Source organism: Leptodactylus fuscus, chromosome 6 (genome assembly GCF_031893055.1).
Source record: "Leptodactylus fuscus isolate aLepFus1 chromosome 6, aLepFus1.hap2, whole genome shotgun sequence".
NCBI lineage: Eukaryota > Metazoa > Chordata > Amphibia > Anura > Leptodactylidae > Leptodactylus > Leptodactylus fuscus.
Genome location: NC_134270.1, coordinates 110,853,493 through 110,870,382, shown reverse-complemented (window position 1 = coordinate 110,870,382; position 16,890 = coordinate 110,853,493). Strand labels below are relative to the sequence as shown.

At 43.2% G+C, this 16,890-nt stretch overlaps 1 protein-coding gene across 1 annotated transcript in view; it reads left to right on the top strand.

Annotated features, from left to right (window-relative positions):
• Positions 1-16,890, top strand: part of LOC142209135 (cadherin-like protein 26) — a 71,876-nt gene that overhangs the window by 12,896 nt on the left and 42,090 nt on the right. The window contains exons 5-6 of the mRNA XM_075278070.1: positions 8,389-8,535; positions 12,991-13,135. Coding sequence (XP_075134171.1) covers positions 8,389-8,535; positions 12,991-13,135 — 292 coding nt within the window. The remainder of the gene's footprint in view (positions 1-8,388; positions 8,536-12,990; positions 13,136-16,890) is intronic.

Genomic DNA, 16,890 nt, shown 5'->3' with positions numbered 1-16,890 from the left:
AAGTTGGAAAAATAGTCCACAGTTACCAGATATTCTTTGGCATTCGATTAAACAGATCTATTCCTACTTTTGTCCAAGGTCTTTTTGGAATCATATGTGGTTGCAATGTCTCTTTCGTGTGCCTATCATCGCACAATGCACATATTTCACACTGTGCTATAAAGTTTTCTTATGTGGTCATTCATTCCAGGCCAATAAACATATTCTCATGCATGACATAGACATCCTTCTACACCTATGTGAGTAGAGTGCAAGCTTTCTATTATGTCTCTTCTGAGGGACTGCGGTATAACAGCCGTTTGTCCTTTAAAGATGATTCTATGCTGCATAGAGTTCATCTCTTATGTGAAAAAATGGAAAAACTTCCATTGGAGCATATTGCTGCTATTTTGGCCATCACCTTCAAGATGACACTCTGTAAAGTTTTATCTTCCACTTTATAGGTATTTGTCTCAGACGGTCTGTTGAGACCGACCGCTATTCACACATTTTAGGGTTGCTGTGTTTGCAATAGCATTTGTCACTGACTGAAAGTGGTTACATGGCTTTCTGTCCATTCCCAGAGTATGTCTTTGTGAATTAACTGTATCAGTGGCTCACAAAAGTCTGATAAATGCTTGCAAAATTTAGAAAGATAATTCAGCATGCCCAGGAATTGCACTCCCACGTACCTCTGTAGGTGTAGGCATGTCCTGTATTGCCCTCACCCTTTCTGGATCCACTTTAACACCATTTGAGGTTAGAAAATGTCCAATATATACGTCTGTCATTTTTAGTTTGAATTTTTCCAGGTTCAGGTTGATTAATTTTTTTCTACATCTGTCCAAAAATTGTATCATCTTTTTATCGTGATCTTTTGTTGCTGATTCTAGATTATCACCTTCTCCAATTATTAGTATGCCGTCTGCTATTACTTTTACTCCCGTCAGTCCTTACAAAGCTTGCTTCAATTTTTGTTGTGCAAATCCTGCAGTTCTTCTTTAAGTGGTTGCATTAAGGCTAGAGGTACTCTTCTTGTAGGCAGTCTTGTAGGCTGTACTGTATGATCAATTTCTAGTTTATATTTACCTTCCAGGCACTCATCACCTTCAAATAAATCAGCCTACTCTGTTTTTATGGTCTGAAAATCCAAAATGCAATCTGCCATTTGTTTAGGATTTTTGAGTACTCTGAGAAACCTCCACAGCCATGATGTTATGGACATGCTCCTTCATTAAAGGGGTTGTCTGGTATAAACTAAAACTTCTAATTTACTAACTTCTAATTTACATGCTTTAAAAAAAAGCATCTTTTCTTATTTCCTGGTGATGTTCCGTTTCTCTGTTTCCAGAGACGAGACGTCACTAGTACTTCTCTCCTCCCCACCCGTCCTCATCTCACTCACCAATGTTCATGTCTTCTTCTTCTGCTGGGTGTCGCTTCCTTCACAAGGGAGCCGGAGCTGGAACCTGCGCAATAGAACACCGGCAGAAACAAAGAAAAGCAGCATTCTATTACACATGCATGGTATGCCCACTACTTTTCTTCGCTTTTGCTGCCGTTCTACTGCGCAGGCACCAGCTCCGGGCTTCCAGGTGTGGACAGAAGAGGGAACAGCGACACATTAAAGTCACCTCCAGGATGAGAAGACAGGTAAGTATGATAGGATGGGGGTTTTGGTACTGAGTTAGGTAGGTAGAGCTAGTAATCCGCGGGCTAGCTATGGAAATGGGGGGTTTGTGAGGAAGGAAGTTAGAGGTGAGATCTGAGTTAACTGCAATGCATCATGGTAGTTATAGGCTAAGACAGCAGGAAAATAACCATATAAACAAATGCAGAGGATACCAGGAGCTCCCAGAGAAATCCAGAAATCACTCAAAACACTGCTAAAAAGTACTTGGGTGCACTTATTAACCCATTGATAACACCAACAGGCCTTTTTTAAAAATATTTTTTTGCCCGGAAAGGCCATAGCCTGAACTGGTTTGACTCCTGCAGCACAGAAAATTACACTCTGTAGCTCTTTCTGTTATGTGGATATCTTAATTTTAGCTTGCATGTTCCCATGGGTTACAGAACACTTTAGTTGTACATAATCAGTACCTTATCAGTGGGCTCAGTGGAAACCTGTATGTTAAAGGGGTTGTCCCATCTCAAGGATCCTATCTATACTGGTATCTTATGTAAATTGAAGACTTTTCCTAAATATATTACTTTAGAAATTCTGCTTTGTTCTCTGGCTATGTGACTTTATTCCTCCCTTTGTTTACACAGCGTTGCTATAACCACGGACCTATAGGACAAGTGATGTCACTCACTGCTCTTGCCGGCAGGACAATCATTCAGCTAATTGCAGTTTGCTAAAGCCCGGTCTGTTATCTCTTTTTAAACACACAGATAACACTGAGTCCAAACTGTACAAGCATCTGCATATTATCTGACCTGCATCAGTATTGTGTGTTCTGTTCAGTGAGAGGGAGGAGGGGGAAGAGAAATACAGGAAGTGAGAAGCAGACACTGCAGTCAGCGTGCTGAAACACTAAGATGGGAAAACCATTTTAAAGTAGAGTAAAAGGAATGAAATTGCAGCTGAAATCTTATGGCCTGTTCATCCACCATAAATATGGCAAAGAGCTGTTTTGCATCATTGACTACTGGATGTTTGACTACATTGACATTCTCTGTTGCAGGCTGCATCTTCAGCCATGTGATGTCGCCTGTGTTGTCACTGTTTGTGTCCTGAGTCACTGTGTGGACTTGTTTGTACTGTTTGCTAGACACAGCTGAAATAGTGGTTCATCTGGCCACAAGTCCTGCAAGTCTCCCCATAAGCTGGATATTTCTCTTTGTATCTCCGATGTTTTTTGCCACAGTATTTACACTGGACTGAGCTTGTAGAGAGCCTGGACCTTGCTCTCCCTTTCTCAGATACTACATGTACTGAGGAATCCCTGGAGTCCTCCATTAACTGTCAACATCAGGCTGTCTTTAGTCAGCTCAGCAGCCCTGCAGATTTGCATACATTTGTCCAAAGCCAGCTCTTCCTCCCTCAGTAATTTTGAGGTGATGCCTCACACTATCCTGACTCCTGGGTCCATGGAGCGGACACTGGTATCCACAGCATCCCATAAATGCTGTATGAAGTTGAGGTCGGGCGAGCGGGCAGGCCAATTGAGGGTCGTGAGGTCACTGGTGTTCATTAAGCCAGTCCCGTGCCACCAACGAGCGATGACATATTGCATTGTCCTGTTGGTGCACAGCATCCCTATCAGAGAATTCCAACACCAGAAAGGGTGCCAAAAGTTGCACGTATCGAGCATCGGTCATTGATCCTTGCACCCGGACAATAGCACAGTATTTTTGACTCCAGATCAGATGGGCCTCACATATCACAGAATATACCATATGGGCAAAAATATTGGGGTACACGGCCCTCAATCATTGAAATAAATCAAGCACCTAGCCATACAGTCTGCCTTTTGCAAACATGTGTAATGTTTTAAAGAGCTCATTGAATTCCACCATGGTACTGTAATAGGATGTCACTATTGCAACAAGTCCATTCATGAAATGGGAAAAAAAAAATCCCACAGACAAACTTTAAAATCTTGAAAAAAGACTTCCCAGAAGAGTTAAAGTGTTTTAGCTGCAAAAAGAAATTGACTCCATATTAATGCCTACGGACTTAGAGTGGCATGTCATAAAAGCTCCTCTAGGTAAAATGTGTAGGTGTCTCACTACTTTTGTTCATGTAGTGAATATCTCCTATATACAACATAGCACCTGGCATCATTACTAATGAAGCTTGAAAATATCATCTACCTATAGTTAACAGATGGTGTGCTGGATCCTCATATTCCATACATTAGCTGACACACCTCGAAACAGCCTACAGTTTAGCAGGGACACCTGCTGCTGGTTATAAATCATCTTTCATGTAGTATACATTCACTTGATTTCACATCAGAAAACAGATTAAGCAGGCAGAATTTTGTGCTACATTGTTCTAAAACTGAGGGGAGTAGTAGCGGTCCTTTGTGTCCTCCTCAGTCAGTGCTTGAGGGTTTCCACCTTCTATGAAGACACTACTTCTATGGTGAAGTGCATAGCTTATGGTAATACAGAGGTACAGTTGCATCTAAGAAGACCCAAAGGGCTCATTGTTAAGAAGATACCAGTATCATATATGTCACATTGTAAATGAGGCTGTTATATTTTGCTTTGGGGCCCAGGAACTTCATGTTATGCAAGTGCCCGAATTATATAGTAATCAGTGGCGTAACTTTTGACATGCCCTCCCCCCCCCGACTAACGCCCGTGGATAAGTTGTCGGAATAGCCTTTACAAAGGCTATTCGTCTCTTACCTTTAGATATGATCTCCTCCGCGCCGTTCTTTAGAAATACCGTTTTTTACTGGTATGTAAATTAGTTCTCTGGCAGCGATGGGGGCGGGACTTGCTCTTGTAGTTCCATGCAGGAGCAGCCTCCCAAAAATGGCCGCCAGCCGGCATTCGCACTCGGCTCTGCTGTTGTCTCACTGGCAGAGCCATCTGCGCAGGCGTCGGAGGTGACGCAGGAGGAAGACGAAGGAGAAGGGGAGGATCTAGCCAAATATAGAGGCGTCACAGGATTGTGTTCTCGAGCTGCAGTGGGGACGCCCCCATCGCATTTTCAACGCTGGGGCCCACCCCCATCGCTGTGAGAGAACTAATTTGCATATCGGTAAAAACCAGTATTTCTAAGGAACGGCGCGGCGCTGATCAGATCTAAAGGTAGGAGACGAATAGCCTTTCTAAAGGCTATTCCGACATCTTATCCACAAAAAAAGAGATTTTAATGGTAGAATCCCTTTAAGGCCCCGTTCACACCGCGTATCTTGGTCCTGATTTTGACACGGGAAGGCAGAATAGGACCAAAATGCACCTGGACAATTGTTGCAGCTTCCGACAGTCGCAGCATTCCTGATCCGGAGTAGGACCAAATGAATGGGCCTAGCCCGGAGGGTGCTGCCGCAAGACGGATGCCGCGGCTGAATCAGCTGCGGAATCCGCCTGAAGAAAGGGTAGCTCGCTTCTTTTTTTCCGCTAGACCTCTATTGTGAGGGGATGGATTTGAGGAGAATTCAGCGCCAAAATCTGCCCCTTCTTGCCTTGTGTGAACGAGCCCTAAGAACATCCCTGTAAGTACCAGTGATAGGCCTGCGGCACATTGAATTAACAGAATGTGACTATGTTGTATGTACGAGTGGGGCCCCACTTTTAATTTTGCCCAGGGCCCCATTTTGTCTAAAACCGGCCCTGTTTGTGGGGCCCGTGGTGTCAATTACCGAGCCCAGCCCCTGCCAGGATCGGTAAGTAAATAGGGCCTGTTACCTTATGGAGTAACTCCAGCCGGTAACATCCTATTAAGAAAAGAAAAAAAGTGCAGTGGTAGCAGCTGTTGCCGGGCCCCTAATGTCCCAGGCCCTGTGGCAGTCGCTATCCTTGCTACCCTGGTAGTTACGCCACTGATAGTAATACAGTGCCCAAATAATGCTGCATACCATTAAGTTCGATCCAGTCTCAATTACCTTTTCTCTTAGCATGGTTAAAGCATTCAATAATTCTGTATAATATGCCAATATAAAACTTAGTTAGGTGTAAACTTTGCCTTATGCTCGGTTCACATCTGTGTTCGTTAACTGTTGGGGGAGTTCACATGGGGACCCTCCGAACGGAATACTGAACGCATTGACAATCGATGAGCAGTGAAAGCAAACTGACCCCATAGTCTATAATGGGGTCCGTGTGCTTTCCGCGTGCTGCCCGAACAAGACATGAAAGCACACAGACCTCATTATAGTCTATGCTTACCAATGCGTTTGGTATTCCGTTCAGAGGGTCCACATGCTGACTCCCCGAGCAGATTAACCCCTTAAGGACCAGGCCATTTTTTGGTTTCGCATTTTCGTTTTTCCCTCCTCACATTTCAAGAGCCATAACTTTTTCATTTTTCAGTTCACAGAGTCACATGATGGCTTATTGTTTGCGGGACAAATTGTACTTTGTAATGGCACCATTCAATATGCTGTGCAATGTACTGGGAAGCTGGAAAAAAATTCAGAATGAGGTGCAATTGGAGAAAAAATGCATTTGCGCCATTTTCTTATGGGTTTAATTTTTACAGCGTTCACTGTTTGGTACAAATGACATGTTACCTGTGTTCTACATGTCAGTACGAACGCGGTGATACCAAATTTATATAGTATTTGAAATGTTTTGATACTTTTAAAAAAATGATAAACTTTGCAAAATAGAAAAAAAATTTTGTGTCATCATGTTCTAACACCTGTAACTTTTTCATATTTCCATGTATGGAGCTGGTTCTGGTGTCTTTTTATGCGGGACAAGATGACGTTTCTATTGATACCATTTGGGGAAAGATCTGATGGTTTGATCACTTTTTATTCAATTTTTTATAGGAGGCAAAGTGTTGAAAAAAACGCTTTTTGGCTGTTTTTATTTTTTTTGCCGCTACGCCGTTCGCAGTACGGGATAAATGTTTTAATATTCTAATAGTTCGGGCATTTTGGAGCGCGGGGATACCTAATATGTTTATGTTTAATGTTCTTTAATTACTTTTATAGCTAATCTAGGGAAAGGGGGGTGATTTGAACTTTTATATTTTTTAAATTTTTTTAATACTTTTAAAAACTTTTTTTTTTCTTCTGTTACATTTATGATCAGACCCCTTAGGTACCTTGAAACCTAGGGGGTCTGATCGCTCATACTATTCACTGCAATACTACAGTATTGCAGTGAATAGGAAAATCGCAGGACTTCTATTAGACGATGCCTCTGGCATCGTCTAATAGATCTCATGCAGAGACAAGCCTGGAAGCCTTCAATAGGCTTCCGGCTGTCATAGCAACTGATCACCGCCCTCATGTGACGTTCAGGAGGGCGGCGATCGGCGAAACATGGCGGCGCCCATGCCGCCGGCGCTGTTTACACACTGCGGTCACGTTTGACCGCAGTGTGTAAAGGGTTAACAGCAGCGATCGGCTTGGGCACCGACCGCTGCTGTTATTGGCAGGTCCTGGCTGTATTATACAGCCGGCATCTGCCGTGTATGGAGCGAGCTCAGCGTGTGAGCTCGCTCCATACATCCCCATGCGACCCATGACGTACAGTTACGTCAAGGGTCGCTAAGGGGTTAACAAACGCAGATGTGAACCAGGCTTTACATGTCATTACATAATATGTCTTACATGTTCACTGCATTAATATAGATGGGAAAAAGAATCAACTTTCTGCTATCTGGTCAGTAAATACCACTGCCACAAGGGGTGCATTCCCACCACTGAATAGATTATGATGTTTCCTGCTCAAAATGTGAATCTGTCTTGAATGATCACTCCAGGCAATATTGATATATCATACTTACAGCAAGGCCTGATAGGTTGGAGTATGACACAGGGGTCCAATTAACACCATATCCCTATATCATGCCCTTCTCATGCCATGTATTAACCATAATACAATGCATCATTTTTGGTTGGAGTGTCCCTTTAACAGATGAATATTCAACAGATATGTTGCTCTTCTACAGTTCCTTTGCGCAACAGCAATTCCAATGGTAGTGCATGAGAACAATGCTGTCTTTTTATCTTCTGTGACATTATGGTATTTTAATGATTATATCTCTTTGTATAATTTAACAAAAATATTTTTCATCCTCTATGGTATGTGTCTCTAGGGGGTGTCTGTACTCATGTATTCAGATTGCATTTCATAGTTTGATTGTTAAATAAGAGGTAAAAGTTCAGGTGAACACAAATAAATACAGTAATAAAAGTATCATGCATATAAATAAAGAAAATATTTTTTTGTAAAAAAAAAAAATGTAAACATCATAGAATTCCTATAATGTTACCCCTACAATAATTATCATGCATGATTTTTTGGATGGTAAATTCCCATCTAAAAACTCAGAATTAGTTAATAGTAGTGCTACAAAATCTGTGTGATTCTTGTCATTTTCCCATGTAGGAGTAAACCCAGTACTACCTACTGCATGTAATTTTTTTTTTTGGAAAAGATAGAATGTATTCTATATTGTATTCCATATGAACCATTCTGCAAATTTGACTTTTGCAACTTCCTGCAATCCTGTGTTTAAAAAACATGTCATAAGAGTATTATTATTATTATAATTTTTTTTTTTTTTTAGAAAAAATCTCCTTCCTTTGGGCTGGGCACATTTATGATGACATAAGTAAAACATGTGCCAATTGGATTTTGGTTAATGGCTTTTGTTGCCCAGAAGTTGTACTGGAGTGTTCTATGCCTTGTGGGCAAACTTGGCAAAAATAAATTAATGACAATGTTTTTTTTTTTTGTATTTCTTCAAATTTTGGTATCTGGCAGGTGAACCTGGAAGGAAATCAGCTCATATATAAGCTGCAGGGAAGAGGGGTGGATGAAGATCCCAAAGGACTTTTCCATATAGATGAAGACACTGGATCCATTTACGTGCACCAAAAAATAGACTATGAAAAGACCCCTTTATTCCAAGTAAGTCTGATAGTTGTCAGGTCTAGATGAGAAAGACCAGAATCTATATGTCCTTACTAAACTACAAAGAAAGGGCAATGTCTTCCTTCCTTCACATGGTACTTCAGACTACTTTTCTATATCTGATGTGCATGTATACTTCATATCTATCTGTGTATCTCTATCTATCTACAGTATCTATCTATCTATCTATCTATCTATCTATCTATCTATCTATCTATCTATCTATCTATCTATCTATCTATCTATCTATCTATCAATCCAGGCTCAGCATCAGCACTCAGCTCACCCGGGCAAGTGATGGGGCCGAAAGCTCCTGAGGGGACACACTGGGCGGCTGGGTGCTGACTGCAACAGTTTTTTTTTCTTTTTAAATAGGATGATAATTGCTGGAGTAACCCCAACAGGTAACGGCGCCATTTACTTACCGATCCCCACTGCAGGAGTAGGGATCGATAAGTAAGGTCGGGATACCTGAAACTGCTATTATCATACTCCGAGGTCTCTTCAAACCCTGAAGTATGATGATCGGAGGCCCAGGGGAGGTAAGCGAACATAATAAACAGTGCTACTTTCCTTTCCTGTGCTCTGATGCGTGCTTTCTTCGGCCCTCTTCAATGACCTTACGTGGGTAAGGCCAGTGTCGCGATGCATAATGACGCCAACATAACCCATGTCTCTGACGTCATCGTGGAGTGCAGAAGACTGAGTAGGGAGAGACGCCGGAGCCCGGGTAAGTAACATGTTTTGTTATGTTTGTCACCTTCCCTGGGCCTCCGATCATTATACTTGGGGATCTGAAAAGACGCCCAATTATATTAATAGTTTGTGGGTTGTGAACCCCAAAAATTTAGGGTTCTGATGAACCAGAAATTCTTCCAGCATTTATAAGGACCACCCTAGGGAACACTATAGGGACATAATACTGTATGGAGCGGCCACTATGAGACAATATACTGCATGCAGGAGCAACTATGGGACATTATGCCACATGGAGGGGCCACTGCATTAAGAACTTCCATTAATACAGATGAAAGTGTTCATTGTACTGTTAACAGAATAAGGCCCTGTTCACATAGTGGAATCTGGCGCTAATTTTGCAGTAGATTTCGCCCTCTCATTCAGCTTCACATTGTAAACAATTAGTGCAGGACGCTGGAAAAAAAAAAGGGTCTTGCTGCAGATTATGCAGCTGATTCGGAGGCTGAGGCTTGAGACTCCCCTCTGGTTAGACCAATGGTCAGCAACCTTCGGCACTCCAGCTGCTGTTAAACTACAACTTCCAACATGCTCCATTCCCTTCCATGGAAGTTTCCAGAACAGCAGAGTAAGTATGTGTGAACAGAGAGCAAGGCAGGTGGTTTGGACTCCGCAAACCAGAAATGAACGTAGACGTGGTGGTAAAGTTCAAGAAAAAAAAAATTATTTACTATAGGTTAATAAAGGCAAGTTAAAGGTAAAATAAGAATAAGAAGGACAAGCAAAATACACAGTATAGTATGAACAAAGTAAAATTTGCAATGCTTTCCACTATTACTATGTCCGCTTCTGCAGTACGGACACTGAATGAACAATATGCGCAAAACTAACCCTAACTGACCCTGGCTTCACATTTGGGTGCGCACTCCCCATTTCCCAGTGGTCCAGGTGGACCGCTTACAGTCTGTAGAAGCGCGCAGTGGGGCCCAAAGTCGTTCTTTTCTTTTATAGCGAAGCGTTTTCTCCTCACGGTTATCACGATATCTGAAGTGATGAAATTCTCCTCAACAGGCCAGGAAACCAAATGGATGCAATGGAGTCCGAACAGCAAATATAAGTCAGCTCTCTGACAGTCCTGCAGAATCCATACACTGAGCTGGGATGTAAGGGTCCATTCACACGGAGTAATGCGAGTTGTTTTTTGCGCTTATTTTATGCTTATTTTTACGGCTGTAAAAAGACGTTTCCATTGAGTTCTATATGAACTCATATGAGTTCTATTCAGTACCGGGACCGATAGCGCTTTACCCGGGGCACAGATGAAAGGTCCTCTTTAAACACACAAATGAAGCTTCAGACATCATTGGACTCTCTCTTACATATGCATGCTGGGAGTTGTAGTTTTCCAACAGCTGTAGAGCCGAAGGTTGCCTATCCCTGGGTTAGACCCATTTATTTTGGCCTAATCAGTGAAGTAAAGCCACGTGGGCCTGCTGATGCTCTGTATTCACCACTGTGAGCCGATGGGCAGAAGATAAAGAGGAATCCAAGGCAGATGTCTGCCAAAAATTCCCCTTTACTTTCTGACATCTGAACAGGTTTTATCTACTTGTGTGCAATGGACTGTATTACAGTCCACTCCAGTAGGTCCGCCTCAGTAAAAAAATAAAACACCCAATTTCGGTTGTTTTTTTATTTTTGCAGCTGTGCGCATAGGTTGCTCCAAAAGGGACCCACTGGGGCTCTGTTGCCCAAGGGCCCACAAAAACCTGGATGTGGTAACCAAGGGTAACACTGTTTAGGCTGGCTGGGTATGTAGGGTCACGTGGCAGAGTATATGCAGCCCTAGTGTGTCTGGTGTCCCACAAACCTATATTCCTTGGGAATACCCTGTGATGTGAAGGCAAATGACTTCTGGACACAAGGTTAGAGTAAACCAGGTAACAGACCTTTACTGAAGGATTGTGCATAAAACAACCGTAATCCAGATGTGCAGAGTCACTTTAGATGTAAGCACAGGCAGTGGTACAAAAGTGGAAGATACGTGCAATAGTCTGTTCACACTCTCCTATAGTAACTTTTGCTTGGAGAAGGCAATATACTTGGTTGCTAGGGGTGATGACCATTAAGGAATACACAGTCTAAGTAACAATGCTTCTTCCTAGAAGAAGCCTTCACGTCTTGGCTCACCGTGGAGCTGTAGCTACACACGTGGATATAGACTGTATAGTGCCCAGGCTGGCAGAACCATTAAAGGCCTGGAACGTAAAAGGGGCCCTTGATATAGGATTATCCCCTCTGGCTCAGAAATGTAAAAAGAAGATGCTATTCTGACATACACTGGTTGAAATGAGAGTATCTTGCCCAAGTCTTACAAGGAATTATAATCTGTTACTTCTGTACACAACAGCAATCCAACACAGGTCGTCCTTAGGATCAGTGGTTATAAGATTTGGCTTGGCTTGACCTTTGGATACAACCTCTTTATAAAACACCTCAGCTGGGGCTACTGGAGAAGACTTGGCAGCTGGAGGTGCAGAGTAGAAGTCTGAGGGGCTCATCTCCTTAGTACAGGCCTCAACTCACTACTGAAGGAGCCATACACTCTCCTAGGAGGGAGGGGTGCAAATCTAGCAGATTCTAGAACCTTCAGAGGCATCAACAGATCCCATTGGCTGGAAGGATCATGTGACAGACTTACGTACATACCATAAGGGCTAGTTCACACGTGAACAAAGGGGCGGATTTTGACAGCGGATTTCACTTCAAAATCCGCCCCTTTACAATGGTGGTCTATGTAGACCACCGGGCTAGCGGAGAAAAGAAAGGACATGTCCTTTCTTCAGGCGGAAGCCGCGCAGGCTCAGCCGCGCGGCTTCCGCCCCCGGCAGCTCCCTCCTATGTCGGCTCATTCATTTGAGCCGACAGCAGAGGGTTAAGCCGCGACAGCGATGGTCGCGGCAGGCGGGTTTTGACAAGAGAGAGACGCGGCTCACCGCGTCTCTCTCCGTGTCAAAACCCGCGCGGGCAGTTCACGTGTGAACTGACCCTTACAAGCAAAAAAAAAAAAAATAAACATATTTATGCAGACAGATCAATGTGTCATTTTGGTCATTAGGTGGCAGCAACACAATAGACCTAATGTGAGCTAATGTAGTATAATGTAATATCAATATGAAGCCATTATACACTATTATTTAAGGTGACAGCACTAATTAATATCCCTATGCAGAGCATTGGCCAGTGGCACACGAAGACCCAATGTATACAGAAATAATGGCCATTCTGGGACATTACATGGCGCTGGCACTCTATCTATCTTTTTCTCTCTCACTATAACTTGTGTATAAGCCAATGTACTGATTGCAGATGAAGAAGCTACAAGGAAATGATACAGAAATTATATTAGTTGCATATCTTTCTTGTATAACTGCTTACGTATAATTTCATTACATCATAAACCTCTAACACATTCTATCTATCTATCTATCTATCTATCTATCTATCTATCTATCTATCTATCTATCTATTCTATTGGTTTTCATGTAGAAGATGTTGTGCTGATTTCAATCACTTCAGCACCCCAATTAAAAACCATCACCTTTCCTATAGATAATTGCCAAGAACGTTCCATGGACCATATGCTCGGTAGTTGCCGGCAGCTGCTATGTTATACCTCACCACTGCTGCGTTTTGCATTAATAGTATCGACTGCCAAAGTTCTCTGCAACTTTTTTCTTTTTTGTTTACGTGCAGTGGAAATTCAATGCAATCAACAAAACTACCATGAAAGTGGGTACAAGACTCGGGATTCATCTGAAGATCCTGGACATCAATGATAATGCCCCGGAGTTCAAAAACAAGACGTATTATGTATCAGTTAATGAAAGCGCTGTGCAAGGTACGGTATGGCGAGACAAGTCTCCGTGCCATCTGCTTGCTGCTGTCGGGTCAGCTCATTTGCTCCATTCTGCTTGTTACTAATTGCACAGCTAGGCACAAATTGCTGTGTGATGTAAGGATAATAAACGGTGCCTGTCAGGCCCAGGCTGCGGTTTAGGTGCTGAATCCAAAAATTCTTTATCTTATTTTCGTAATAGCAGTCACTAGATAAATGTCTTATTTTGTCTTATACTGAGCTGCCATCTGTTGGTTGTTGCTATGAGACTTAGGCCTCATGTACATAATAGAGCGCTATAGGTGTAGGTATATGGTGTATATCAGCATACCTTGGAATAGCTCCAAATATGGATACTGATATAACAAGCCACAATTTTTTTCAAATTCCATAGGAATTGTAAGCCATATTAAAGTACTGTATATAAGTGTCACTTATGTTTATGGGTACTGCATTATTGTTCTAGAAAAATCAGCAGTTGTTCAGAGTTAGGGTGCGTTCACACGATGTAAAATGGAGCGCAAGCTGGCACGTATACGCGTGTCAGCATTTTGCGCGTTCAAAAAGATCCCATTGATTTCAATGGGAGTTATGACCGTATATGCCGTGTTATTTTGCGCTCGTAATTTTGTGGCCGCAAAATTATGGGTGCAAAATAACGCGCCGTATACGCTCGTAACTCCCATTGAAATCAATGGGATCTTTTTGAACGCACAAAATGCTGACGCGTATACGTGCCAGCTTGCGCTCCATTTTACATCGTGTGAACGCACCGTTAGGCCGGGCCCCACGGGCTGGGAAAAACAATGGCATTATACAGTAACTGAAAAGTGGATGGGATTCATGCAAATCCCATGCTCACTTTACATTTAAAACCGCAGCATGGACACGCTGTAATTTCCAAAACCGGTGTGGTTTTGGAAATGGCAGCATGTCAGTTATATCTATGAAAATGCTGGCGGCTTCCCCATAGATTTAATGGTAACAGAAAGTCCACGGAGGAAAACTCTGTGAACTTTCTCTTCAAAGAGCTGTGGGAAGAACCGCGATGCATGTTGCCCTTGTTGAATGTTTTCTGTCAGGTAGGTACATAGTGTAGACCTCTGCCAGTAGTTTTACTGCGCTTACCTTCAAGCACTTCCCATGAGGCTCGGAGCTTGCACAAAGCCTCATGCCATTATCTATGTATTATATATTTTCATGCTAGTAATGGCACTATCTGGGCTGGTCTTATATATGCAATGTATATACTGAATAATCCCACATATGGTCCTACACAAGCATGATCTTTTCACCTCTCTCCTCAGAAGTCAGAAGAGTTAACTATGTTGCATGTCTTTTCCCTGCTCTTTGCTCACAAGCACAGATCACTCCATTGATATGCCATACTCTGTCCAGTGAAGAGATGTCAGCCAGTAGATACAATGAGGAGTGCACCAAGCTGAGAGGAGACAAGTGCCTTCTCAGAGATTATGCTTGTGAAGGGGCTGCTGGACCCACTCATTTTTTACATTATCTCCTCAGCAACCTCTACTGCTATGGATGTATCTTACGCTAGGTTCACACTAGCGTTCGGGTCTTCGTTCTGTGGTTTCAAGACGGAAACCTGTCAGATCGTTTTTTTTAAACCGGACACAGAGTACTGCATGTCCGACTCTGTGTCCGATTTTAAAAAAATGGTTTTGCAGTGGAGAGTATAAAACGCTCACCGGCGCTCACGGCCGAACATCTTTCAAACCCATTCAAATGAATGGGTATGAAAGAGTCCTGCAGGTTTCCGTCTCCTGCTCTGTTTTGTGCAGGAAACGGAAACCTGTAGAACGGAGACCGGGCGCAGATGTGAACGAGCCCTTACTTAGTAACAGGTAGTGGAAAGCAGATATAAAATATCAGAGCCCCTTAATGGAAAACATCTTATTTTTTTAGGGTAGAAAACATCTGTTTTTTTTGTTTTTTTTTATTAAAGTGATTTTCAATTATGCTCAGGGTGGGATATTCTATGTATTCAGCATAAGGTGTGAGAAAACTTAGTGACCATTTAAACACGTAAGTGAAGCCACTTGAGGGACACCAGGCAATTTTTACTGTAACTCTCATAAAAGGTGATTTGATGTTCAGAATTGCACCCTACCTTAGTGCATGTATTGTTGATGTCCATAATTTAACCTTACATTATTATATACATTATTGATGCCCATAATTTACATTGGTGCATGAATTGTTGATACTAGAGATGAGCGAACAGTGTTCTATCGAACACATGTTCGATCGGATATCAGGGTGTTCGCCATGTTCGAATCGAATCGAACACCACGTGGTAAAGTGCGCCAAAATTCGATTCCCCTCCCACCTTCCCTGGCGCCTTTTTTGCACCAATAACAGCGCAGGGGAGGTGGGACAGGAACTACGACACCGGGGGCATTGAAAAAAATTGGAAAAAGTCATTGGCTGCCGAAATCAGGTGACCTCCATTTTAGACGAATAGTGGATTTCAAATCCGGGTCATATGAGAATGTGAACTTTGTGACTATGAGACAGGGATAGCTGTACAGGCAGGGATAGCTAGGGATAACCTTTATTTAGGGGGGAATGTTATTAAAAATAACTTTTTGGGGCTCTATCGGGTGTGTAATTGTGATTTTTGTGAGATAAACTTTTTCCCATAGGGATGCATTGGCCAGCGCTGATTGGCCGAATTCCGTACTCTGGCCAATCAGTGCTGGCCAATGCATTCTATTAGCTTGATGAAGCAGAGTGTGCACAAGGGTTCAAGCGCACCCTCGGCTCTGATGTAGCAGAGCCGAGGCTGCACAAGGGTTCAAGCGCACCCTCGGCTCTGATGTAGGAGAGCCGAGGGTGCACTTGAACCCTTGTGCACCCTCAGCTCTGCTACATCAGAGCCGAGGGTGCGCTTGAACCCTTGTGCACACTCTGCTTCATCAAGCTAATAGAATGCATTGGCCAGCGCTGATTGGCCAATGTATTCTATTAGCCTGATGAAGTAGAGCTGAATGTGTGTGCTAAGCACACACATTCAGCTCTACTTCATCGGGCTAATAGAATGCATTGGCCAGCGCTGATTGACCAGAGTACGGAACTCGACCAATCAGCGCTGGCTCTGCTGGAGGAGGCGGAGTCTAAGATCGCTCCACACCAGTCTCCATTCAGGTCCGACCTTAGACTCCGCCTCCTCCGGCAGAGCCAGCGCTGATTGGCCGAAGGCTGGCCAATGCATTCCTATGCGAATGCAGACTTAGCAGTGCTGAGTCAGTTTTGCTCAACTACACATCTGATGCACACTCGGCACTGCTACATCAGATGTAGCAATCTGATGTAGCAGAGCCGAGGGTGCACTAGAACCCCTGTGCAAACTCAGTTCACGCTAATAGAATGCATTGGCCAGCGCTGATTGGCCAATGCATTCTATTAGCCCGATGAAGTAGAGCTGAATGTGTGTGCTAAGCACACACATTCAGCACTGCTTCATCACGCCAATACAATGCATTAGCCAGTGCTGATTGGCCAGAGTACGGAATTCGGCCAATCAGCGCTGGCTCTGCTGGAGGAGGCGGAGTCTAAGGTCGGACCTGAATGGAGACTGGTGTGGAGCGATCTTAGACTCCGCCTCCTCCAGCAGAGCCAGCGCTGATTGGCCGAATTCCGTACTCTGGCCAATCAGCGCTGGCCAATGCATTCTATTAGCCCGATGAAGTAGAGCTGAATGTGTGTGCTAAGCACACACATTCAGCACTGCTTCA